This window comes from Canis lupus, chromosome X (genome assembly GCF_003254725.2).
Source record: "Canis lupus dingo isolate Sandy chromosome X, ASM325472v2, whole genome shotgun sequence".
NCBI classification, from domain to species: Eukaryota; Metazoa; Chordata; class Mammalia; order Carnivora; family Canidae; genus Canis; species Canis lupus.
Genome location: NC_064281.1, coordinates 76,434,047 through 76,459,526, shown reverse-complemented (window position 1 = coordinate 76,459,526; position 25,480 = coordinate 76,434,047). Strand labels below are relative to the sequence as shown.

At 39.0% G+C, this 25,480-nt stretch overlaps 2 protein-coding genes across 4 annotated transcripts in view; both read right to left on the bottom strand.

The window, feature by feature from the left end:
- The window catches only part of GPRASP1 (G protein-coupled receptor associated sorting protein 1), a 48,699-nt gene extending 24,178 nt beyond the window's left edge, over window positions 1-24,521 (bottom strand). For 2 of the 3 annotated variants that reach the window (XM_025431635.3, XM_035712099.2), the window contains exon 1: window positions 9,694-9,734. The gene's annotated coding sequence lies outside the window, so the exon portion shown is untranslated. Of the gene's footprint in view, window positions 1-9,693; window positions 9,735-20,238; window positions 20,296-24,443 lie in introns of those variants that run through there. The other variant, XM_049107293.1, reaches the window with a different exon arrangement.
- ARMCX5 (armadillo repeat containing X-linked 5) lies at window positions 19,866-23,926 on the bottom strand. The gene is made up of 3 exons (XM_035712314.1): window positions 23,887-23,926; window positions 22,078-22,177; window positions 19,866-21,886 (listed from the first exon to the last, which is right to left on the bottom strand). Exons 1-3 carry the CDS (start codon window positions 23,924-23,926, stop codon window positions 20,200-20,202), a joined length of 1,827 nt encoding a protein of 608 aa, XP_035568207.1. The 3' UTR covers window positions 19,866-20,199.
- Window positions 24,522-25,480: the final 959 nt, after the last annotated feature.

The following is a 25,480-nucleotide window of genomic DNA, read 5'->3' as shown; positions in this document are numbered from 1 at the left end:
TATCATTGACCAAACAGACTAAGGAGCACCCCATTAAAAATCTTTAGACTATTTTATTGGGAGATGATATTTTGTGTTGAAGATGAAAATGTCTCACAGTGTTCCCCCCCCCCATTCTGCTATCTAAAGCAAGTGGAAAGCTAATGTGTACACCACCATGCTGGAACATAATACTAAAAAATGCTGTAGGTTTGCTAAGATTTATACAGTTTGGAATTTTAAAGAAGCTTCCACAAAATTCTATATATCTACCACAAAGATGGGGCTTCTTTTTTCTCAGGCTGATATAAGATGCTGAGCCAATAAATGAAAGTTTGAGGATGTATTAGTTTGCTGGGGCTATCATAATAAAATACTACAAACTGCTTGGCTTAAACAACAGAAATTTACTTTCTCACAGTTCAGGAAGCTGGAAGTCCAAGATCAAGGTGTCAGCAGGTTTGTGTTCTCCTGAGGCCTCTTTTTCTTGGCTTTCAATAGCCACCTTATTGCTATGTCCTCATAAGGTCCTTCCTCTGTGTGCATGCATGTCTGGTGTCCCTCTGTGTGTTCAAATTTGCACTTGTTATAAGGATACTCATAGGAATGTGTTAGGGCCTAGTCCAATAGCCTCATTTTAACTTAATCACCTCTTTGCCCTGTATCCAAATATAATCACCTTCTGAGATACCAGATTAGGGCTTCAACATATGAATTTAGGAACAATTCAGACCATAACAGTGAATTATCATGGAAAAGACAATGTTAAAATGAACCCCTATCATATTTCTAGAAACTCCACCAAAGGACATGTTTCCAAGTTGCTTTATAGTTCATTGTGAGGTGAAACTCCGAATGGTCAAATTTCACTTTTTTTTTTCAAATTTCACTTTTTAAAGGAAACCTGGGGAGTTTGACACTCCTCTGTTTTTACTTATTATAATATACCCTTTTATGAATTCATGGATGGTGACATGGTGATGACTGGATGGAAGTCTGTCAAAGATGTCCATAATAATGCCCAAAACTCAAAGTATATGAGTAGCCTGCTTTACCACAGCATTTATTTACCTATCTGGAACTTGCTTTACTGTTTTCTGTGACTCCAGCCTTTACTATAAGTGATGCGGTAGGTTGAATAATGTCTCCCCTCCCCAAGTATGCCAATGTCCTGATCCCTGGAACCTATCAGTATGTTACCCTACATGGCAAGAAGCTACTCTGCTAATGTAATTATGTTAAGGCTCTTGAGATAGGAAGGTTAATTATCCTGGATTATGAGATGGACCAATGTAAGTACAGGATCCTTAAAAGAGGGAGACAAGAAGGTGAAAGAGAGAAGACAGAGATGAGGCAATAGAATCAAGGGTTAGAGTAATTCGAGGAAAGGGCCATTAGCCACAGAATGCAGGCAGACTCTAGAAGCTCAAAAAAAGCAAGAAAATGGATTTTCATCTCACAACCTCCAGAAGGAAGCAGCCCTGCTGATACCTTCACTTTAGCCCAGTAAGACTAATTTTGGATCTTTGACTTATAGAACACTAAGATAATAAATTCATGTTGTTGTAAGCAACTATATTTGTAGTAATTTGTTACAGGAGCTATAAAAAGAAACTCAAAAACTGTTAGAAGAGGCATATATTGAAAAGGAAGGGCCGATTCACGAAAATGTAACAATTATGGACATATGCACAAAACACTGGATTTCCAAAATATATTAAATAATTATAGAATTGACAGTAGAAATGGACAGTTCTACATTAATAAAGACATCAGTAACCCCACTTTCAATAATGGATAGAAAACCAGACAGAAGATAATAAAGAAATAGGGGACTTGAATACCAACCACTACAGACTAATGGGATCTAATAGACATAAAAAACATGCCATCCAACAACAGCAGGATACACATTTTTCTCAGGTACGCATGAAACATTCTCCAGAATAGACTATATGTTAGACCACAAAGCAAGTCTTAATATTTTTAAAAGGATGAAATCAAACAAAATACCACTTCTGATCATATTAGAATGAAATTAAAGATCAACAATAGAAGAAAAATTGGGAACTTCACAAATTTGTGAAAATTAAATGATACACTCTTCAACAACCAAAAGGCCAAAGAAAAAATCACAAAGGAAATTTAAAGAATAACTGAAGAAATGAAAGTTAAAACAAAACATAGGAATAACTATGGGATGCAGCAAAACCAGTGCTATAGTTCTAATTAATTGCATTAAAAAGAAGAAAGATCTGGGATGCCTGGGTGGCTCAGTGGATGAATGTCTGCGTTCGGCTAAGGGTGTGATCCCAGAATTCTGGGGTCAAGTCTCACATTGGGCTCCCTGTGGGGAGCCTGCTTCTCTCTCTGCCTACATCTCTGCCTCTCTCTGTGTGTCTCTCATGAATAAATAAAATCTTTTAAAAAAGAAGAAGAAGAAATATCTCAAACCAACAACTAAACCATATACCTTAAGGAATTAGAAAAAGAATAGCAAATGAAATCCAGAGCTAATAGATGGGAGAAAGTAATAAATATATATAATATAAAAATAGAGAACAATCAATGAAACTGAAACTTAGTTCAAAAGATCAACAAACTTGACAAACTTGTGGCTAGATTAACAAAGAAAAAAAGAGAAGACTCAAATTACTAAAATCATAAATTAAAATGGAAACTTTACCAATATCACAAAAATAAAAAGCATTATAAAGAGATACTATGAACAACTGCATACAAAGAAAATTGGATAATATAGGGGAAATGAACACTCATAAAAACACAACCTACCAAGACTGAATCATGAAAGATTGGAAAATGTGCATAAACCTATATTTAGTAAAAAGATTGAATAAGTAATTCAGCAAAGTTCCAGGATTTAAAATCAACACACAAAATGGGTTGCATTTCTATACAATAACAATGAACAATCTTAAAAAGAAATTCAGAAAGCCATTTCATTTACAATAGCATCAAAAGAACACAATACACAAGAACACAATGAAGCAGGCCAAAGACTATACACTGAAATCTATAAAACATTGCTAAAAGAAATTTGAAGATATAAATATATGGAAACACATCTCGTGTTCATCAACTATAAGATTTCACATTGTTAAGATGTCACTATTACCTAAAGTGATCTGTAAGATCCACTGCAATCCCTATCAAAATCCCAATCATAGGGGTGTCCTGGGTGGCTCAGTCGGCTAAGCATCTAATTCTTGATTTTGGCTCAGGTCATGATCTCAGAGTTGTGAGATACAGCCCTGAGTTTGGCTCATACTAAGCATGAATTCTGCCTGTCCCTCCCCCACCCCCTCTCTGCCCCCCTCCCCCTCCTCCTCCCCCTTCCCTTCCCCCTCTACCACCCCTTTGCCCCCTTGTCTCTCTGCCCCTCCCCCTGCTGGTGCAAAGCACATTCTTTCTCTATATAATAAATAAATAAAATTCTTCTAAAAATCTCAAGGATATATTCTGCAGAAATAGGAAAACCTATCTTAAATTCATATGGAATCTCAAGGGATCCCAAATTAACAAAATAATCCTGAAAAAAAAAGTTGTCACTCATTTTTCCTAATTTCAAAGTAAAGGTATTTTGGCACCAATTCCAATGTGTGTGTGTATGGTGGGGGTAGAGTTCCAACACCACTAAGAGATGCTTGGGCACCAGCAGGGTGCCCTACAATTCAACTCAATTTTGATACTATCTACCTGGAAAGAGCATCATATCCCACAGCTTAAGGACTCAGTCCTATAGGACTACACCCCCTCAACCTTTGAATGACAGTCTTAAAACCAGATTACCATTTCTGCTTCCCACGGACAGACTATAGATGGGAGGTCCCAATGACCCCCTCCTTAAATTTGATTAATTTGCTAGGGCAACTCACAGAACTCACAAAAACATTTTATTTTTTGGATTACCATTCATTAAGAAAAAAAAATATAACTCAGAAATAGCCAGATGGAAGAAATGCATAGGGCAAAGTATGAGGAATGGGTATGGAGCTTTCAAGCTCTCTCTCAGTGCTCGTCTCCCAGAATCTTCATGTTTGCCAATGCAGAAGCTCTCTGAACCCTCTCCTTCTGGGTCTTTATGGGAGTTTTATTATATAGGCATGACTGATTAAATTATTGGCCACTGGGGATTGATTCTACTTCCAGACCCTTCCTCTTCCAGGAAGTAGGGGTGAAATGGGGGGTGAGGGGTTGGACTGAACCCCCAACTCTCTAATCATGTGGTGGGTTCCTCTAGAAGTCAGCTACCACCCTTGGGTGCTTTCCAAAAGTCACCTTATTAACATAAACCCAGTTGTGGTAAAAAGGTACGTGTTATGAATAACATGACATCCATTTCATGTTAATGGCTTTAAAGAAGAGTTCAGGAATTGAGGACAAGAGACCAAATATTATGACAAAAGATGACCCCATTGCTATTATCACTTAAGAATTCCCATGGGTTTTTAGGTGTAAGCCAGGAATCATGGATAAAGACCACAAATATATTTATTTCTTATAAACCACAAGATCACACAAAGCTTCCTACAATAGCTTCAGTAATCTAAACACTATGGTTCTGGCATAAAGACAGATATATAAACCAGTGAAATAGAATAGAGAGGCCAGAAAGCAACCCTTGCATATATGGCCAAATGATTTCTGAGGAGGACGAGGGTATCAAGACCATTCAATCAGGAATAGACATTCTTTTCAAGAAACGGTGTTCAGAAAACTGGACATCATATGCAAAAGACTAAATTTTGACCCTTACCTTATACAATATACAAAAATTAACTCAAAATGGATCAAAGACAAACTTGAGAGCTAAAGCTTTGAAAGTTTTAGAAAAAAAACATAGAGAAAAACTTCATGACATTGGGTTTGGCAATGATTTCTTGGATATGACATCAAAAACATTAAAAATAGATAATGTGGACTTCATCAAAATTAAAATCTCTGGCACATCAAAAGATCCTTTTAAGAGTGAAAACACAATCCACAGGCGGGAGAAAAAACTTCTGAATCATAAATATGATAAGGGGTTAATATCAAAAATATATAAAGAACTCCTAAAACTCAACAACAACAGAAAGACCAAATAACCCTATTTTAATGGTTTATTTTTAAGGGCCAAATCCTTGAATAGGAACTTTTTTAAAGAAAATATACAAGTGGCCAATAAAAACATGAAAGGATGATCACTAGTCATTAGAGAAATACAAAGGAAAACCATGAGATACCACTTCACAAACATTAAGATGGGTATAATCAAACCACTGAAAACAACAAAAGTTGGCAAGGATGTGGAGAACTTAAAACCCCTGTGCATTGCTGGTCGGAACGTAAAACTGCAGCTGCTTTGGAAAACAGTATGGTAGTTCCTCAAAAAATTAAACACAGAATTAACACATGATGAAACAATTCCACTTCTAGTTATAAACCCAAACCAACTGAAAGTAGAGATTCAGATATTTGTACAACCAGTGTTCTTAGAAGCATTATTCACAACTGTCAAAGAGTGCAAACAACCAAAATACACATAGAGATGAATGGATAAACAGAATGTGGTATATATAAACAATGAAATACTATTCTATCTTACAAAGAAATGAAATTTTGACATATTTTAAGGATGAACTTTGAAAATATTACACTATATTAAACAGCCAGACACAAAGTAACAAATGTTGTAAAATTCCACTTTTGTGATATATCTAGAGCTGGCAATGTTATACAGACAGAAAATAGAATAGTGCTCATTAGTGGCTGACCAGGAGTGGGTAGTGAAGTGGGAAGTTATTGTTTAATGGATAGAGTTTCAGTTTGGGATGACAAAAAGTGTTCTGGAGATGGACATGGTGATGGTTGATACACAATGTGAATGTACTTAATGCCAATGAATTGTACACATAAAGTTGGTTAAAATGGCAAATTTTATTTTATGTGTATTTTACCACAATTAAAAAAAACAGAAATGTACAACACAAAAAGTGAACAGTAATGTATATTAGAGACTCTAGTTAACAATAATGTAGTAATTAATCAATTATAACAAATTTATCACACTAACGCAAGATACTAATAATATGGGAAACTATATGGAAAAAGAGTGGTGGGAGAGACATAATATATGGGAGCTTTCTATACTTTCTCCTTAAGTTTTTTGTAAACTTAAAACTGCTCTAAAACAGTCAAGTAATTTTTTAAAGCCAATATTATTTGCATTCTTGGTTTGTCATTTCTTGTTGTTTTTTTTTTTTTCTGGTGCATTTTAAAAGCCAAATGCATAAAACCATAATTGAAGATCTATGTTAATGGATACACAATGTAAAAAGATCTAATGTGTGACAATAACATAAAGAGGGGACCAGAATTGTAAAAGAGCAGAGTTTTGTATACTATTAAAACTAAGTTGATATTAGTTCAAACTTGGGCGTTATATTTGCCATAGTAGTCACTAAGAAAAAAAAACTAAAAACAGAAACAAGTAAATAAAAATGGTACACTAGAAAAAATGCCAAATTGCTTTGTATAGTGACTATACCCTTTTATATTCCCACCAGAATGTACAAGGGTTCAGTACCTCTATATCTTTGCCAACATTTGCTATTATTCACTTTTTAAAGAATTATAGCTATTTAGTGGGTGTGAATTGATATTATCATGGTTTTGGTTTGAATCATTATTGATTATCTGAATATCTTTTGGAGAAATATCTATTCAAATCCTTTGCCTATTTTTTGTTTTATTTTTCTTTTCATTGAGTGGTAAGAGTTCATTTTATATTCTAGGTACCAGACCTATATCATACATATAATTTGCAAATACTTTCTCCTATGCTATGAGTCATCCTTTTACTTTATTGATGACATCATTTGAAACTTGTTGCTATTTTTAAAGGCAAAGTGAGTAAACCTAATAGCTTTGCTCTAAAAGCACTGAAGGAAAATACTTGATATTCATTCTATTAATCACCAAACTCTGGTATTGATGTAGTGAATCCAATACTTAAGTTACTCAAGATATCTATGCCATTGATTTATTGAATCCTTGCAACTCCAGGATATTCTGATACATTTAGTTTTTGGGACAAAGATGCCAGAACAAAAGTATGTGTTTTAGAGAAGTTTGATCAACCAAAAGTGACATTTTGCTTCAATCACAAGAGAAACCTATCTGTATATGCTTCTAGTTATGACTGGTAAAGAAAACAGGTATTTTATAGTCTGTGTAACAAAAGGCTGGCTCCACATTTTGATCTTTGACTAGTGTCAGCTTTTAAGCTTCACTCCTCCTTCTCTTCCGCCTCCCATATAAATAAGTTTTGTTTTTCTTTTTTTAGGGTTTTTTTCAAGGTTTTATTTATTTATTTATTTATTCATGAGAGACACAGAGAGGGAGAGGCAGAGACCGAGGCAGAGGGAGAAGCAGGCTCCATGCAGGGAGCCCGATGTGGGACTCAATCCCAGGACCCTGGTTTCACGCCCTGAGCCAAAGTCAGGTGCAGCCACTCTGGAAAACTGTGTGGAGGTTCCTCAAAGAGTTAAAAATAGATCTGCCCTACGACCCCGCAATTGCCCTGCTGGGGATTTACCCCAAAGATACAGATGCAATGAAACGCCGGGACACCTGCACCCCGATGTTTATAGCAGCAATGTCCACAATAGCCAAACTGTGAAAGGAGCCTTGGTGTCCAACGAAAGATGAATGGATAAAGAAGATATGGTTTATGTATACAATGGAATATTACTCAACCATTAGAAACGACAAATACCCACCATTTGCTTCCACGTGGATGGAACTGGAGGGTATTATGCTGAGTGAAATGAGTCAATCAGAGAAGGACAAACATTATATAGTCTCATTCATTTGGAGAATATAAAAAATAGTGAAAGGGAATAAAGGGGAAAGAAGAAAAAATAAATGGGAAATACCAGAAAGGGAGACAGAACATGAGAGACTCTTAACTCTGGGAAACAAACTAGGGGTGGTGGAAGGGGAGGTGGGCGGGGGGGTGGAGGTGACTGGGTGACGGGCACTGAGGGGGGCACTTGATGAGATGAGCACTGGGTGTTATTCTATATGTTGGCAAATTGAACACCAATAAAAAATAAATTCATAAAAAAAAGTCAGACGCTCAACCGCTGAGCCACCCAGGCGTCCCCTGCCTCCCATATAAATAAGTTAATAACTTCTTGTGTCCCTTCTCTTTAGAAAAGTTTAGTAATCTTACTTCAAAATATTCATTTACCACACTAATTATTGATGATTTATATAATATCTGAACAGTATCTCCACATATTTGAAACAATTAAAATAATAAAATATAATAGTAAACTCTCAAATTTAGTAGCACTATGAGAATTCTTATCTTTTCTTTACACATCACAGATTTGTGAATCTTAAGTTTATGTAAAAAATTTTTTCTTTTCAGACTTTTCCACAGCCCCCAGAAAGCTGCTAAGAAGCATTTATCTGCTTACAGATTGAGTTGTATTTTCTTTTTTAAAAAGATTTTATTATTTATTTATTTATTTATTTATTTGAGAGAGAGAGAGAGAGAGAGATAGCGAGGGGAGGAGCAGAAGGAGAGAGAGAATCTGGAGCTGACTCTGCACTGAGCACCGAGCCCAACATAAGGCTCAATCCCATGACCCTGAGATCATAACCCGATCATGCCTAGGTGTCCCTGCACTGTATTTTTTTAAAGGGGAAATTCATTTTCTTCATATGATTCTTTTCTGTGAGTTAACAGAACTTATATATTTTCTTCAATATTAGTAAAATTTTAATTTAAACAAAGTGAGGGATCCCTGGGTGGCGCAGTGGTTTAGCGCCTGCCTTTGGCCCAGGGCGCGATCCTGGAGACCCAGAATCGAGTCCCACGTCGGGCTCCCGGTGCATGGAGCCTGCTTCTCCCTCTGCCTGTGTTTCTGCCTCTCTCTCTCTGTGTGTGTGACTATCATAAATAAATAAATAAAATTAAAAAAAAATAAAATAAAATAAACAAAGTGATATCATTTTGCATCTATCAGACTGGCAGATATGTTTAAATATGCAAATACTCAGAACTGGTAGTGGGTGTGTGGGGAACCAGGGACTCTCATATACTGGTAGTCAGTGTGTAAAATGATATACCTTTCTAAGGAGATATCAAATTCTATTAAAACTAAAAGTACCTATAACCCATAAGTCTACCTGGAATCACCCAGAGAAACAAAAATGATATTGTAATACATGAAATATGATACAGCAATAAGAAAGATATAGAAACATACTTATATGGAAAAATCTCTAAATCATACAATTGGAAAAAATGTTAAAGAATAATATATATACTATGACAAAATTTAATACTTTAATTCTCAGGATACTTGCATATCTTTGTATGTAGGCAATGCATAGAAAAGTTCTAGAAACTGACTATGTGTTGCCTCTAGGAAGGGGACTGGGATTGGAGTTGCATTCAAAGAGGTATTTATTTATGATGTCTAATTTTTTGAAACCTCACTGTATTAAGATACTGCACAAATAGAGGTTTGAGGGACCAAGTAAGTATCTATCCTATTGCCCTACCCATACTCTAGATAAAATGAGTAAAAATAATAAAGTAAGGATGTGATATCAGCAACACAGATGCAAAGAGCTGTCTAGTACTCAACTACCTTAGAAATATCAACTTGAATAACTATCCATGCACAAAAATACCTTCAAAAGAGCCAAGGATTCCAGTTGAGGGATGACAGCACCTGGGTGAAGCATAGAAATAAGAAAAGATGTTTTGAGGAGGGTAGGAAAGATAGATTCATATTAACTCCATCTACCCCCAGACCCAGTAGCCCAGCATGGGAAGATATCCTTCCCATGGAAAACGGAGAGCAAAGTGAGTACCCAATTTCACCAGACTCCAGAGCCAGACTGTCCCAGCACAAGGCCAACTCTTGTGGCCCTAAGTGGCTCTCTGTAGACTCCCACAAAACCAGGCACCCAGCTCACTGCAGTGCCTACCAGCTCCACAGCTTTAGGCATCTCCCATGACACTGGGTTCCCAGTCAGCTCCTGCCAACTCAGGCTCCTGGCTCACCTCAGTGCCTATCAGCTCCAGCATGCCCAAGTGGCTCCCATGGCTCCAGACAGCTTTCAGAGCACCAGACTCCTGGGGGGCTCCTACAAACCCAAGCCTCTGATTTCTCCTGGTGTCTGTCAACTCCTCAGGCTTCAGGTGGCTTCTGTGGCATCAGGATTCCAGAGGGTTCTCATAAACCCAAGCTTCTGCTTCACCCTGGCAACAACCAGCCCCAATGGTCTAGGGTGGTGTCTGTGGGCCCATGCTCATAGGAGGCTCCTGCATACCTAGCTTCCTGGGTTACCACATTGCTGGCTGGCTCCTGAGGCCATAAGTGGTTCTGTGGCCCAGGCTCTCAGCACATCCTCATGCTTGCCAGCTCCCGTAGACCCAGGTGGTTCCTATCACCTCAGGCAATCAAACAACCATTGTGAATTCAGGCTCCCAGCTAGGCCCAATACCAGGCTGGCCACTGCAGACCCAGGCTTTTGATCCACCCCAGCACGAGGCTAGTTCCTGCAGCACTAGTCTCAGTCCACCCCAGTGCAGCCCTTACTTCTAGGCCAGTTCCTATGGATCCAGGCTCTTAGCCCTGCCCTAGCACCAGGCCAGCCTCTGTGATCCAGTCTCAAGGACAGCTCCAACATACCATGTGCCTGGCCTTCCCCATCACCAGAGCAGCCACAATGGCCCCAGCCTTCAGGCTGGCTCCTGTGAAACCAGGCTCACAGCTTCCTCTAGTACAGGACTGGACCCTTTGGACTGAGACATCAGGCCAACTCCAGTGGTCCCTGGTGCCTATCAGGCCCCAGTGAACTTAGGCTCCAGGCCTGCCTCCTTGGAACCAGGTACCAGTTGGATCCCCATGTACACATGCATGAGATCTGCCCACTTGCTGACCCAGATACCAAACCTGCCTGTCCAATAGAAAGCCCAACATGGACACCAGTGGATAGCTCATTCAGAATCCCTGGATGAGTTGTTTGGTGATGGGCATATATACAGAAGAATATTATTCAGCCATAAAAATGTAAATCCTGCAGTACAGGAACAGTAACAATGGACCGTGAGGGCATTACATCATGTGAAATAAGCCAGAGAGAGAAAGACAAATATTGTATGTTCTTACTCATATGTGGAATATAAAAAAAAACTCATAGAAATAGAGAGTAGCATGGTGGTTGCCAGGGGCTGAGGATGGGTAAGATGAGATGTTGGTCAAAGAGTACAAACTTCCACCTATAAGATGAATAAGCCCTGGTGATCTGATGTACAGCATGGTGACTATAACTAACAATACTGTATTACACATATAAATAAGTTGTTAAGAGAGTAAGTCTTAAATATTACCACAAAGAAAATGGTAATCATGTCAGGGAATGGTGGTGTTACCTAATCTTATAGTGGTAATCATCTCACAATATATACATGTATCAAATCATGATGTTATACAAGTTAAATTTACATATGTTATTATGTTAATATCTCTGTGAAGCTGGGGAATAAAAGAATCTCTTTTTTAAAGATTTTATTTATTTATTCATGAGAGACACAGAGAGAGAGGCAGAAACATAGGCAGAGGGAGAAGCAGGTTCCATGCAGGGAGCCTGATGTGGGAACCCATCCCGGGACTTCGGGATCATGCCCTGAGCCAAAGTCAGACGCTCAACAACCGCTGAGCCACCCAGACATCCGAATAAAAGAATCTTTGTTACTGACAAATTTTACACAGATGAATGTAACTTAGAATTTTGGACAACAGTATCCCTAAAAATAAATCCAAGAATTTGCTACAATATCCCACCCAGTTAGAAACTGGGGATCTATTCCAATATACACATGAAAATTTATATTATGGAAAAGCAAAGTAGGACACAGCCCTCTGTGGTAAGGCAAATTTTCAAAGAGAAAGGGAAGATAGAGAAACAAAAGTAAGGGTGAAGGCAGAGAAACATCACAGTTGTCATTCTAATGAAGTTCCCACCACATGGAAGAATACATCAAAAGTAGAAAATATGCATTAATCTCCAATACCATGCTTAAAATATTTTAAAAATTAAATTGTCCCTTTTCTTTAGGGAAGATGAGAGTTTTGGGGCAGAGTTCCCATACAGAATAGAGAAAGAAACTAGATTGCAATTGTGTGAGGACTAAGTAAGAGATGAGAAAGCAGGAAAAAAAAACAATGTAGAAAACACTGTTGTGAAAGGGTAGAGAAAGATGGAGTAGTAGATGGAAAAGTGTGTGGAGTTAGAATTGAAAAAATTATTATTCCTTTTCATATATATAATAACAATATATAATATATATACTCTCATGCAGTTGAGAGTTCTAAAGGAACCTATAGATAGAGTGGACTTAAAAATGGTACAAATAGGGCATCTGGGTGGCTCACAGTTCTACAATAATAGGTGAAGACTCCCAACATTACATTCAATGGGTAGAACATTTGGTAAGAATATGGAAAAGGAAACAGAGGGTTTCAGCAGTGTTATAAATCAACTAGACCTATCAGACATATATAGAATACTCCACAAAACAACAGCAAGATACACATTTTTCTCTGGTGTACATGGAACATACTCCAGACATGTTAGGACACTGCAAGTGTCCTATAACAAATCTCAATAAACTTAAAATGACTGAGATGATATGAAGTATCTCCACTGACAAGAGATGAAGCTAAGAATCAATGACAGAAGGAAAAGTGGAAAATTAACAAATGTGGAAATTAAATAACACAGTCTTAAACAGGCAATGGGTCAAAGAAAAAGTCACAGGGAAATTAGAAGATACTTAGAGATGAATGAAAATGAAAAAAATAATATATGAAATCTTAACAGTTTGCAGCAAGGGCAGTGTTCAGAAGGAAATTTATCATTGTTAATGTGTGCTTTAAAAAGTAAGAAAAATCCCCAATTACCTAGCTTTCCATCTTCAGGAACTAGGAAAAGAAGATGAAACCCAAACCTAGCAGAAGAAAGGAAATAATAAAGATTCAAGTGGAGATAAACAAAATAGAGTATAAAAAAACAGTAGAGAAGAGACAATGAACAAAACCAAATGTTGGTTCTTTGAAAAGATCAACAAGACTGACAAACCTTTAGCTAGACTGACAAAGAAAAAGAGAAGACACAACAAATAACAAAATTCAGAAATGAAGGTGGGGGCATTATTACTAACCATACAGAAATTTTAAAAACTACAAGAATACTATAAACATTGTACACAACAAATTAGATAACCTAGATAAAACTGAGAAAGTCCCCAAAACACACAAATTACCTAAACCAACTTAAGAAGAAATAGAAAATTTCAACAGACCATAAATGGTAAAGAGATTATATCTGTACTCAAAAACCTCCCAACAAAGAAAAGTCCAGGACCAGATGGTTTCACTGGAGTATTGTACCAAATATTTAAAGAATTAACACCAATCCTCAACTTTTCTAAAACAGAGCAGGGAACATTTCCTAACTAATTCCATGAAGCCAGCATTACCCTACACCAAAGCCAGATAAAGATATCACAAGGAAAGAACAAAAGAGACCTTATGAATGTAGATATGAGATATAGTTGCAAAAATTCTCAACTAAATACTAGCACACTAAATCTAACAGCATATCAAAAGGATTATACACCATAACCAAGAGGGATTTATTCCAAGAAATCAAGAGTGTAAATATTTGTAAGTCAATCAATGTAATACATCACTTTACTAGAACAGTGTAATACATCACCTTAATAGAACAGCAACAATAAAACCCACATAACAGCCTCATTTAATGCAAAAAAGACATTTGATTAAGTCTGATACTCTTTCATGATAAAAAAATTTCAGAATATTAGGCAGAGTAGGGAACTTCCTTAACATGATAAAGGGCATTTATGAAAAGCCCACAGCTAACATTATACTCAGTAATGAAAGACTAAAAGTTTTCCCCCTAAATTCAGGAAAAAGACAAGCATGCCCATATTCCCCAATGTTATTCAACATTATTCTGAAAGATCTAGCCACAGTAATTAGGACAAAGAAATAAAAGGTATCCAAATAGGAAAGGAAGAAAAAAAAGTATTGCTATTTGTAGATGACATAATCCTATATAGAGAAATTCCCAAAGAGTTCACCAAAAAAGCCGCTAAATTTAATAAACAAATACAGCAAAGTTGCAGGTTACAGCACACAAAAATTTACAAAAGATCAACACACAAGAATCAGTTGTTTCTATATACCAGCAATGAATAATCTGAGAAGGGAATTAGGGAAGCAATTTCACTTACACTAGTATTTAAAAGAATAAAACCTCTAGGAATAAGTGTAACCAAGGAGATGAAAGGCTTGTATATAGACTACAAAATACTGCTAAAAGGATTTAAGGATTTACATGAATATAAAGGTATCCCATGTCCATAGATTGGAAGACTTAATGTTGTTGAGATAATAATATCCCCAAAGCAATCCACTGATTCAATGCAATCCCTATTAAAATCCCAATGTAGGGGGATGGAGTGACTGGGTGACAGGCACTGAGGGGGGCACTTGACAGGATGAGTACTGGGTGTTATAGTATATATTGTCAAATCGAACTTCAATAAAAATATACATAAAAAACTCAATGGCTTCTGTGATGTAAATGGAAAAGCTGATTCTAAAATTCAAATGGAATGGAAAGGGATTCAGATTTTTAAAAAATTTTTTAAAGAAGAAAAAGTTGGAGCACTTACACTTTTGATTTCTAAACTTATTACAAAGCTACAGTAATCAAAACCCTGTGGTACAGGTATAAGATAGACATAGAGATGAATGGAACAGAATTGAGAGTCCCAAAATAAACCAATATGTCTATGGCAAATTGATTTTGACAAGAGCGCCAAGTCCATTAAATGGAGAAAGACTATATTATTCATCAAATGGTGCTGAAACAACTGGATTCCCATATGTAAAAATATGAAGTTGGATCCTTTCTTCATTTCGTATGCAAAAATCAACTCAAAAGGGATCAATGAGTTAAATATAAGTTACAACTATAAAACTCTCAGAAGAAAACAAGAATAAATCTTCCTGGCTTTTGGATCTGGCAATGTATTCTTAGATATGACACCAAAAGCACAAGCAACAAAAGACAAAAAATAGATAAATCTGACATCATCACAATTAAAAACTTTTATGCATCAAAGGACATCATTAACATTAAAAAACCTAGAGTAAAATACTTGCAAATCATATAGCTAATAAGTGACTTGTATCCTTAATATATAAAGAACTACTACAATATAACAACAAAACAACTCAATTTAAAAATAGGCAGAGAACTTGACTAGACATTACTCCAAAGAAGATATGCAAATAGCCAATAAACACATGAAAAAAAGCCCAACACCATTAGTCATTAGGGAAATGCAAATGAAAACTACCATGAAATTGTACTTGATACCTACTAGGATAGCTACTAAAAATGTAAAATAACAAGTATTGCTAAGGATGTAGATAAACTAGAACCCCTGCTGTTACTAATGGAATTGTTAAATGGTGCAGCTGCGGTGGAAAAATTGGGCAGTTCCTCAAATTGCTTAACATAAAATTATTATATGGTTCAGAAATTCTAGTTCTAGGTTTATATTTAAAAATTTTGAAAGCAGGGGATCTCTGGATGGCTCAGCGGTTTAGTGCCTGCCTTCGGCCCAGGGTGTGGTCCTGGAGTCCTGGGATCAAGTCCCATATTGGGCTCCCTGCATGGGACCTGCTTCTCTCTCTGCCTGTGTCTCTGCCTCTCTCTCTGTGTGTCTCTCATGAATAAATAAAATAAAATCTTTAAAAAAATAATAAAAATAAATAAAAATTTTGAAAGAAGAGATTCAAACAGATACTTGTTCACCAATGTTCACTGCAGTATTATTTATAATAGCCAATAAGTGGAAACAACTTAAGTGCCCATCAACAGATAAAGAATATACAAAATTTGGTGCACACACACAGATACACAGATATGCAGACACACACACACAGTGGAATACTCAGGCACAAAAAAGGAATAAAGTTCTAATACATGCTACAACATGGATAAACTTTATTTTTGGAGAGAGAGTGTACACATGGGAAAGGGGGAGGGGCAGAGGGAGAGGGAGAAGCAGACTCTGTGCTGAGGGACGGAGCCAACACTCCTGCCACTCGGGGCTCAATCCCAGGGCCCTAGGATCATGACCTGAGCTAAGATAGATGATTAACTGACTGAGCCACCCAGGTGCCTGAACATGGATAAACACTAAAAACATGCTAAGTGAAATAAACCAGACACAAAAGAACAAAATCATATGATTCTACCTATAATAAATATTCAGGGAAATGAACAATGGGTAGTGGAAGGGGAGGCGGGTGGGGGTATGGGGTGACTGGGTGACGGGCACTGAGGAGGGCACTTGATGGCATGAGCACTGGGTATTATACTATATGTTGGCAAATTGAACTTCAATAAAAATATATTTATATATAAAAGAAATATTCAGAATAGGCATTTTCATGGATACAGAAAGTAGATTAGGAATTACCAGGGGCTGAAGGGAGGAGGGAATTGAGAGTTACTGCTTAATGGTTTATATAGTTTCTCTTTTGGGTGATGAAAAAGTTTGGAAATAGATAGTACTGATGGCTGCACAACATTGTGAATGCAATTAACATCACTGAATTGTGCACATAAAAGTCATTAAAATGGCAACTTTCATGTTATATGTATTTTACCACACTAAAAAGTACTTAAAAACATGTTGAAAATGATGGACCATAAATGCTTAGTTGGGTAGGGAATGAAGATAAAGCCAGGAGGTGTCCTACAGGAACAAAGCAGAAGAGATAAGGGACCTGTGCAATCTTACATCACTCAAACTTAAGTTTGAGATGGGCCATGTACATTACTAATGTAAAGCTATGTGGGGTTATGGAGTTACAAAGTGGGTACATATGCTGGCTCCAGACTCAGACTGCAAAGGTTTGAATCTCAGCTCTGCTGCTAACCAACTCAATGAGCTTGGGCAAGTTAGTTAACCAATCAGTATATCAGCTTTCTCCATGTAAAATGTGGATAGGGGGACCTACTCCATAGGGATGTTTTAGGATTTAAATGAGTTAGTACAAGTAAAGCACATAGGATGGTATCTGGCACACAGTAAACACTTAATGAATGTATAAGTATTAATAATTATTATTACTACACATAATAAAAAGTTCAGGCTTTGAAATTCAGATATTCTCAAAGCCCAAGCTTCCCCCTCTATGCTGACTCTAAATACAAGCTCCAACTTACTAAGAAGATTCCAAGGCACAATATAAAGACACAAATGCTAAAATAGAGGAGTAAATAAAAAACTTTGGAAATGCAGAAGGGGCTATTAATTCCAACATGGACACAAGGAGGATAAGCACGTCAGGGAAGACTTCAAAACAACCTTGCATTTGAGCTGACCTTAAAAGGAATGAGTAGTATGCCCAAAAGCAAAAAAAAAGAAAAAAAAAGGTTTGTAAAAGCATTGCAGTTGGCCTAAGCAAACAAACAAAAGCAGGAAAGTGCATTAAAAGTATGGAAACATTGGCCCATTGTGGTTTGAATGTAGGCCACATAGTGGGATATAATGGGAAAAATAGAAAGGTGAAGGATACAGAGCTCTGAAAGTCTTACTGGGGAATTTGGTGATATTGTAAAGATGAATTCCCATAGAAAAGTCCTCTTTTAAAATTGAGGGTATGGTAGACAGTGTCAGTGTGTGCTAACAGTCCAGGTGTGCTGTAGGAAGATTACTTCGTAACAGGAAGATGAGAAATCCATCCTGATTTTTACTCCCAGGCAGCAACATTTTAGAAGTAGTATCAGATCAGCCCTGATACTACATGGAGTTGCCTGAATTATTTTTCCAGGAAAGGAGTGAAACAAGGGATGAGCAATAGGGTTTTGACTTCAAGCACACCCCAGGAACAATTTAGGAAATGAATGTCTCCCCTAATTCCCACCCAAGGAGAAACCATCAGCTTCTTGCTTTGAAACAAATAGCTGCATACCCCACTCTTTAGCTGATAGAAAATTCCATAGATGTCAACTGATTGTGTGCTCCATAGAGCATTTGAGATAGAGAATATTTCCAAAGGGCCTGGTCCAATTGTATTGTGACAACCCCAACTCTGAAATTAGTACACATAGTTGGAATTCCAGGGGATTAAAAAAATTATAAACAAGCACCTGGGTGGCTCAATAGGTTGAGCATCTGACTCTAGATCTCAGCTCTGGTCTTGATTTCAGGGTTGTGAGTTCAAGCCCTGTGTTGGACTCAATGCTTAATGGAGCCTACTTAAAAAAAATTACAAAGAACTTCAAAAATCTAAGCTGCAATTACATATTGCAAAAACCCTACTTTTTTCACACTTAATGTACATGTGTGGCCAGTTATCCTTCATTTCAATTCCTAAGTGTATAAAAGATGAGTTCAGAACTGACCTTAATGGAAATTAAACTAAGCATGGCTTCTAAAACTGGGAGTATATGAAACCTTGTTCAAGTTTTTCAGTTTAGGTCTTCCATCAAAAACATAAACTAGGAACAAGAGGAAGTTTAAAAGAAAGACTAGTATTTGTACACTGATCCTAATATCTATATTTCTCAATTCTTAGTAGTAAAGGAAAGAGAACAATAACAGCAAAGGAAGCAGAGATGATCCCAGATCCCAATCTATACTCTGAAATCTATGCCAGTAACCCCCAGCCAGAACCTAGTTTTCATTAAGTATAGGCAGGAGGAGCTGAAGCAGTACAGACAAGGCTTCAGCTCTGTAACCTGCACCAATAGATAGGATAATGGAACTAGGGGAATTAATTTCTTCCTAACCACACATCCCTAAAGGACTTTGGAATCCTATAGCCATCTCACTGAGCTCAGCTTGCTGAAATCTGACCAAAAGGGGTCAGCACAAACAAGGTGCTGCCACCAGGATAGGTGCAAAGTACCAAGCCCAAAGTACTGGCAAGCAAACAAAAGCAAGGATGAGAGTAAACAGTCACCAAGGCAAGACAAATGAGACTATCCATGAAGCAGTTTTTGTAGTTGGTCTCCAGGAAGACCTTTCTTTAAGGCCCAGGACTACAGGGGATGAAGCAGTAAACCTGGTACCTTGATGGGGGTACCTGGAGTTTGAGGGCATGGTGGGGCTGGGTCCTTTCAGAATCATACTCCCATGTCTTTGCTGAATGGGAGTGAGAACCAGGAATCCTCCTGGGACTTAAAAAGCTTCAAGGTATCCTGATGAGATATCCTATGTTAAAGGGTGAACAGAGGTTCTGGGACTCAGACTGGAATGAAAGTATATATGTTCCCTTTCTCCTAGGACTGTGTCCTCACCCCCTTCCCCAGATGAGCCCAGAATGTCATCTAGTAGCATAGTCCTCTCTCATGGTATTGAGTGATTCCATTCCTTGAACACGTTGAAACTACAGGATCTATGTGAACTTATTTTGTTTGTACCCTCCGTCCCACACACAAAGACAGTACTCTTTATCATCTTTGTGATAATTGTGCTTTATCCTTCTAACTAGACTTCATGGTTTTTTTTGTTTTGTTTGTTTTTTAATTTTTATTTATTTATGATAGTCACACAGAGAGAGAGAGGGAGGAAGAGACATAGGCAGAGGGAGAAGCAGGCTCCATGCACCGGGAGCCCGAGGTGGGATTCGATCCCGGGTCTCCAGGATCGTGCCCTGGGCCAAAGGCAGGCGCTAAACCGCTGCGCCACTCAGGGATCCCTCTAACTAGACTTCAACTGAAGAACTACGACAATGTTTTCATCAGTTTTAGCGTATAACTTTATTAACATGTAAATAAAGTCTCAAATGAATACACTTATGTCAATATAAAGCACAGAAATATAGCTTACTCAGGATGAATAGATTCATTATCAGGTAATGTTGCAGAAATACTAAAAATATCTCAATTTATATAGCACAATAAAAATCAACAAACACTCAAAGCTCTCAAGATCATTTGGTATCCATAAAATCGCTTCCTTCAATCAATAGAAATAACATAAATATTTAACTTACAATTATAATATGCATGGCTTCATATTACAACACCAAAAAAATTGTTCACGGTTTTGTGAGAACATACAGCTATTCAGAGTTTGAGTATTAATCGTATAACTTTATCTCTCACCTCAGGATCACTGTGCTCTGCTAAGTCTTGGAGTTTCTGACCAAACTCTTTTGCTTCCTGGAATATGGAAATAAGCTCAGATTTAGTGAACTCTTCCTTGGTAAACAGCTTCGCCTTCTTTTTGAATTGGAAATTTATATTCTCAAATATTTCAATGATACTAAGAATATTGGCCTTTGACTCATTCTTGTTAAAGGGTGCGACCAATGATGATAGTACTTTGGCACTAATCAGTTCTCTTGTATTGGCTTGATTTTTAGACAAGCGCAAGAAGACTTTTAAAACATAAAACTTAGTTTTGACACTTCCATTGTTTAACAAAGTAAGGAAATCTGGAATGTAATTTGCAATTATATGGTGATCCTCAAATTTCACACTCAGGTGCACTAATAATTTTAGTCCAGCCAGTTGCACAGGGGAGTTCAATGGATAAGAGATTATGTCCTTACAAACTTGATGTATGTATGACTCTGCTGGTTTTCGTTCTTCAGAAGACTCAGAGTTATCATCTACCATATTTAAAGCTCTAGGGTGTTCTGTAACATTGGGATTACTGACCAAGTTTTCAATCATAACAGTAATACCTACATCATGAATTATATCTTGGGTAAATGGATAAGCAGGACTGATGCCCATTATCATAGTAGCTATTTCATGAATAAAAGGATCCTTAGTTAACTTAAGTAGGGCAACGAGTTTATCAAACTCTTTAGGCTCCAAACTAAAGTCACGTGATTTACAGCGGCAGGCTCTTGGATTGGGCCCATACTTTTCCCTATACCTAACTTGGTTTTTTATCTCAGCTAAGGTTTGGAAGTAGGGCCCTTTATAGGGTGGGATCTTGGTCAGAGGCCGAATTCCCAGAGGAGTTTCAATCAAGGTCTCAACCAGAGTCCAATTCCCTTCTGGAGGCAAGGATGGCTCCCCTCCCTCTATTGGGACTAGGACACTATACCTGGCCCTTGACCATGCTGCTGCTTTTTGCTTTATGGTGAGTTCAGGTTTGGGTATGGGCTTGGGCTTTTCCTGGATCTTAGGTGGAGGCTTATAAACTTGAGAAGGAGTCTCCTCTTCAGGCCAGAACCAGGATCCTACACTAGGCTCTTCTCCGGTCCAGAACCAGGAGCAGACATTTTCTTCATCCTCATCACTGGACTCGATTATAATACCAGCTCTGTCCCCAGCCTCAGCCCTGAATTTGATGTCATCCTCTCTCTTTCTCTCGGGCCTGGACTCAATACTGGCCTTATCATCAGCCTTGGCAAAGGACCTGATAGCAGTTTTACTTCCAGCAGCAGCCTTGACTTCACACTTGGTTATTGCACTGACCCTGGCCATAGGCATCACCTTTGACTTGGTTTGGGGCACTATACCAGGTTCTGCCACGGATTTTGCCTTAGTCTCAGTCATGACTCTATTCTTAGTCATAGTTTCCATCTTGCCCACATCCCTTGTCACAGCCACGGCCTCAGTGCAGGTCACTGTCTGTGTCCTGGCCACTGCTCCATCCCCAGCCTTGGCCTGGGTCACTGTTCCTGTTTCCAGTTCTGCCTCACCCACTGCCTTGGCCTGGATCCTAGCCTTGGCTCTAGGGTTGGCAGGGCTACTGATTCCAGCTTTTAGGGCAGTCCCAGCACCTGCTCTGCCCCTGCCTCAGCCTCAGAGCCAGTCATGATCCAAGTTAAAGGCAAGGCCAAGTTATATACCCCAACCCCGTCTCAGCCTTGACTGAAGGTCTGTCCCAGGTTGGTGTTTTCATACAAAGTCCATTCGTCACTCAGCCCCCTTTCCACCTACAAGCTCTGCCAATGATATAAACAACGTGCAGAGGAAGCTCACTCAGGGAAAGGAAGAATGGCTTTGTGCCTGAGCGCAGCCCTGTGGAGGGTGGTGGTCTTCAGCCACTCCAAGGCCACCAGATCTGCCACTGAAGTTGGACCTAGGAGTGGAGGAAGGAAATGGGGCTTTGAGTCTCTTCCAATGTATTTCTTACGTTGATTAGCACAGAGAGACAGGAGAGTATGAACATTCAGGGCTAAGTGAGAGAGGTAGATAATTATCAAACTCTCTCTCTCCTCATTTCACACTCTCTACAAAACTTCAGGTGCTACTAATTTTCTTTCTAGACACAAAACAGGAGTATGGAGTGGGAAAGCTTAATGGGAATGAGAGAGACTAAGGAATCCCTAGACTGGCTCTTTATCCCTGCTGGACTACTACTTCATCCTACACGTCTACTGAGGAAGTCTCCATATTCATACCAAACTTCACTGATCTGGAGTAATTTTCTCCTCCTTTCCTTGCTTCCGATGTTGACAAGCCCTATGGCAGACCTACAGGCAGATCAATGGACAAATAAACAAATCGGAGGATATGGACACTGACCTCATGGTAGAAAGATCATGGTCCTTGGTCTAGTTCCTATATTTGTAGTTTGTGTAATGTTTCCCTCCTTCTGGTCCCATACCACCATCGCCCTAATTCAGGACTGATCCTCCTTCTCCCTGTTGCCCACCATTTTACTATTCAGTGACTGTCCTTTCATTTCTCTAGTTTAAAATTGGCTTAGGTGAAGCATAAAAATAGGAAAAGCAAGTGGGAAATCGGAAAAACAAGTGTTACCCTTCTATACTCCCAAAGCTTTCAAAGACTCCTATCTAAATCAGCAGGGAACCAAAGAGGGGTTAGTAAACTGGCAAAACAAAAGAGAATAGAATTCCCTAGTCTCAATCTTCTCCTGTCTACCCTCACACCAATCGTTAACTGATACAGGGCATGTTTCTTTTCATTATTTCCTAGGTTCAAGCTGGGTTACCATTTGTAAACCTTCACAACAGAGTTCCACAGACCTGGAGATGGGTCCATAGCCAGAGAGTCACAAATGTGGTGATAAATAAGTAAATGAAGACACATGAGACAATGGAGACTAATTCCTTAGGAGAGATCAGCACCTGGGACACCTATCCTTTCTGGAGACAGGTACCTGTTTGCCAAAATTTTCTGTGTCCCTTTCTTCCTCCCTCTCCCTTCATGTTCCTCTGCTCCACTCCTAAAGTCTGACAATTCCCCTACACAGACAACTCCTACATCCCTAACAAGATAGTGGTGGTGGTAGTAGAGATGAAATGCTCAGACAAGCCATGGAAATTGGCTGCAAATAAATGAAAAGTATTATCTCCAAATTTCATCTAAGCGTTTGTTTCCTTCCTCTCCCTAAAGCCTATCATTTTCTGCAACACAGCAGGAGTAAGGGAGGACTGTTTACAAAGCATGTAGAAAGGAGATCTGGAGTTTCACCTAGATTCCTGCCTGTTCTAGTCTTAGCCATCTACCAACTCCAAACACTGCCCACTCCACAGAAATTAGGCCCAGCGTCCTTTTCTTATCCCCTCCCTCTGAGGTCCAAGGCCCTCTACAGATCTTTACAAAAACATCTGTACCGAAAACTTCAGAACAGACCTAAATATGTAAACGCATGATACACACCCAAAGACCAAACAAAAAGGCAGTGAGAGAGACTTGGTTATTAATGGTCTGACTAGTAACCAGGACATGAGACCATTTTCTAATCCAGGGCCTTGATTATCAAACACTTGAAACTGCTTTTTACACTCTCCCTCCCAGGGTTCCCCTGACAACCACGCTCACCTACAGCAATAGCCCCTCCTTCCATTATACAAACCGCCATTTCTCCGCTAGAAGCCGCTACTATACTCCTTTACCTTCCCAAATACGGTCGGAGGTGGAGTTAGTGTCTGGAAATCAAGCTAGCAAGATCATTTTAAATTTATAGTTGCGTGCCACTCAAATTACCCCTGTCCCCCTCTCCCTTTCACCGCCCGCGCCCCACGACCAGATCACTTTTCCCAGATTTCTCTCTGATACCCATATCCACACTCCCAAGAAATGCCCGCCTTCTCACTGACCTGCTCTGCTTGGATCAGAGGCAGTTCTCTTATTTCCTTGCCTCAAGGGGTGCTGTGCCCTACAGAAAGAGGGACGGACAGTCAGCTGGACACGAGGACTCGAGACAATGGCGGCGACTACGTTTGTGGATTGGCCCGGCACCTGGGATTTCGGACGTGAAACCTGCTTTGTCATATTAAGGGCCGTAACTTGCAAACAATTGCCACTTTTTGGTATTCCCTTACCCCCCTACCCAAAGCTCCTCCGATACCCACGTCTAGTGACTAATTAACAGCTACCTTCTCCTCCGCAGACTTTGCTTTGCCACGTCCCCGTACCCATATCCGCAGCCGCAGTCTCTGGAGAGTTGTGTAAGGCGATCCGGCCTTACAGAAGCGGAGTGATACTAAGCTTTGTATAGCGCCACTGCGCCCTCTGTCGGTGAGCTCAACTCTAGCCTTTTCTCATCCTGGTAAGAGCTGGAGCGGCATTTGAACGTAGAAGAAGCGGCGCGATACAGAGGGAAGCAGACCAACACTAAAGGGTCTCAGCATTAGTTAGTTCCCTTCTTTCAGGATCTTCCCCCAACCAAGCCAACACTTTTGCTTTTTCTTGAACTGAAGCGCATGTGGATTATCAGGCGGTGGCGTCGCTGACTCCACTCTGGCCCGACCATGCGGAAGGATACCTCAGTGTCTTACACACTTTCCAAAGTCCTAGGTCCACCTAAAGAGGCGGGTTGGGGGAGGGGATGAGAGGGTCGACAAAGAGGCTCAAGACTGAGGGAAGAGGGTACATTCTAATCTATTCCAAAAGCCGTCAATGAGAGAAGACACCTCAAGCTGAAGCACCAAGCACTTAATTCTCTGCACAAAATGGGATACTGTGGGCTTGGTGTCTGGAAGACTACTCTGGTCTGACTTGCTGAACAATATCAAACATCATGGGCTTTTATTGCTATCTTCTAAGTTTCTCATCTTATTGCCTACCGTGTTTCTTGTACTAAAATAGTAAAGGCAAAATGGGATAAAGATATGGGGAAAGCAGTAAAGGAGAGAAGCATCTTAATTCCAAATATTCTTGTGTGTACCTATCCCATTCTCACGCCCTGCCTCTCCTCCTGTCCACAGTATTTCTTGCACCTAAATATGTGTGGTCTTGAGCGTGCACAAGAGGGTAACAATTCTGTACTCATGAAAGAAGCTTACTCATCAAATAACCTTGTACCTGTAAACCACCTATGTTGGAGGTTCTATGGTGGCCTTCCCAAATTTTTTCATTGCTTATGGGGCGGTGGAAAGGAAGAAGGTGGGAAGGGGTTCCCGTGGAGGCCTCG

Bases quoted from the DNA above. Each gene is read 5' to 3' on its own strand.
- ARMCX5 (XM_035712314.1), bottom strand. From the start codon at position 23,926: ATGGCGGTTTGTATAATGGAAGGAGGGGCTATTGCTGTAG. The intron at 22,178-23,886 runs GTGAGCGTGGTT...CTCCACTCCTAG, and splicing joins AGGAGGGGCTATTGCTGTAG to GTCCAACTTCAGTGGCAGAT. The intron at 21,887-22,077 runs GTGAGCTTCCTC...AGGCTGAGGCAG, and splicing joins GCCATTCTTCCTTTCCCTGA to GGGCAGAGCAGGTGCTGGGA.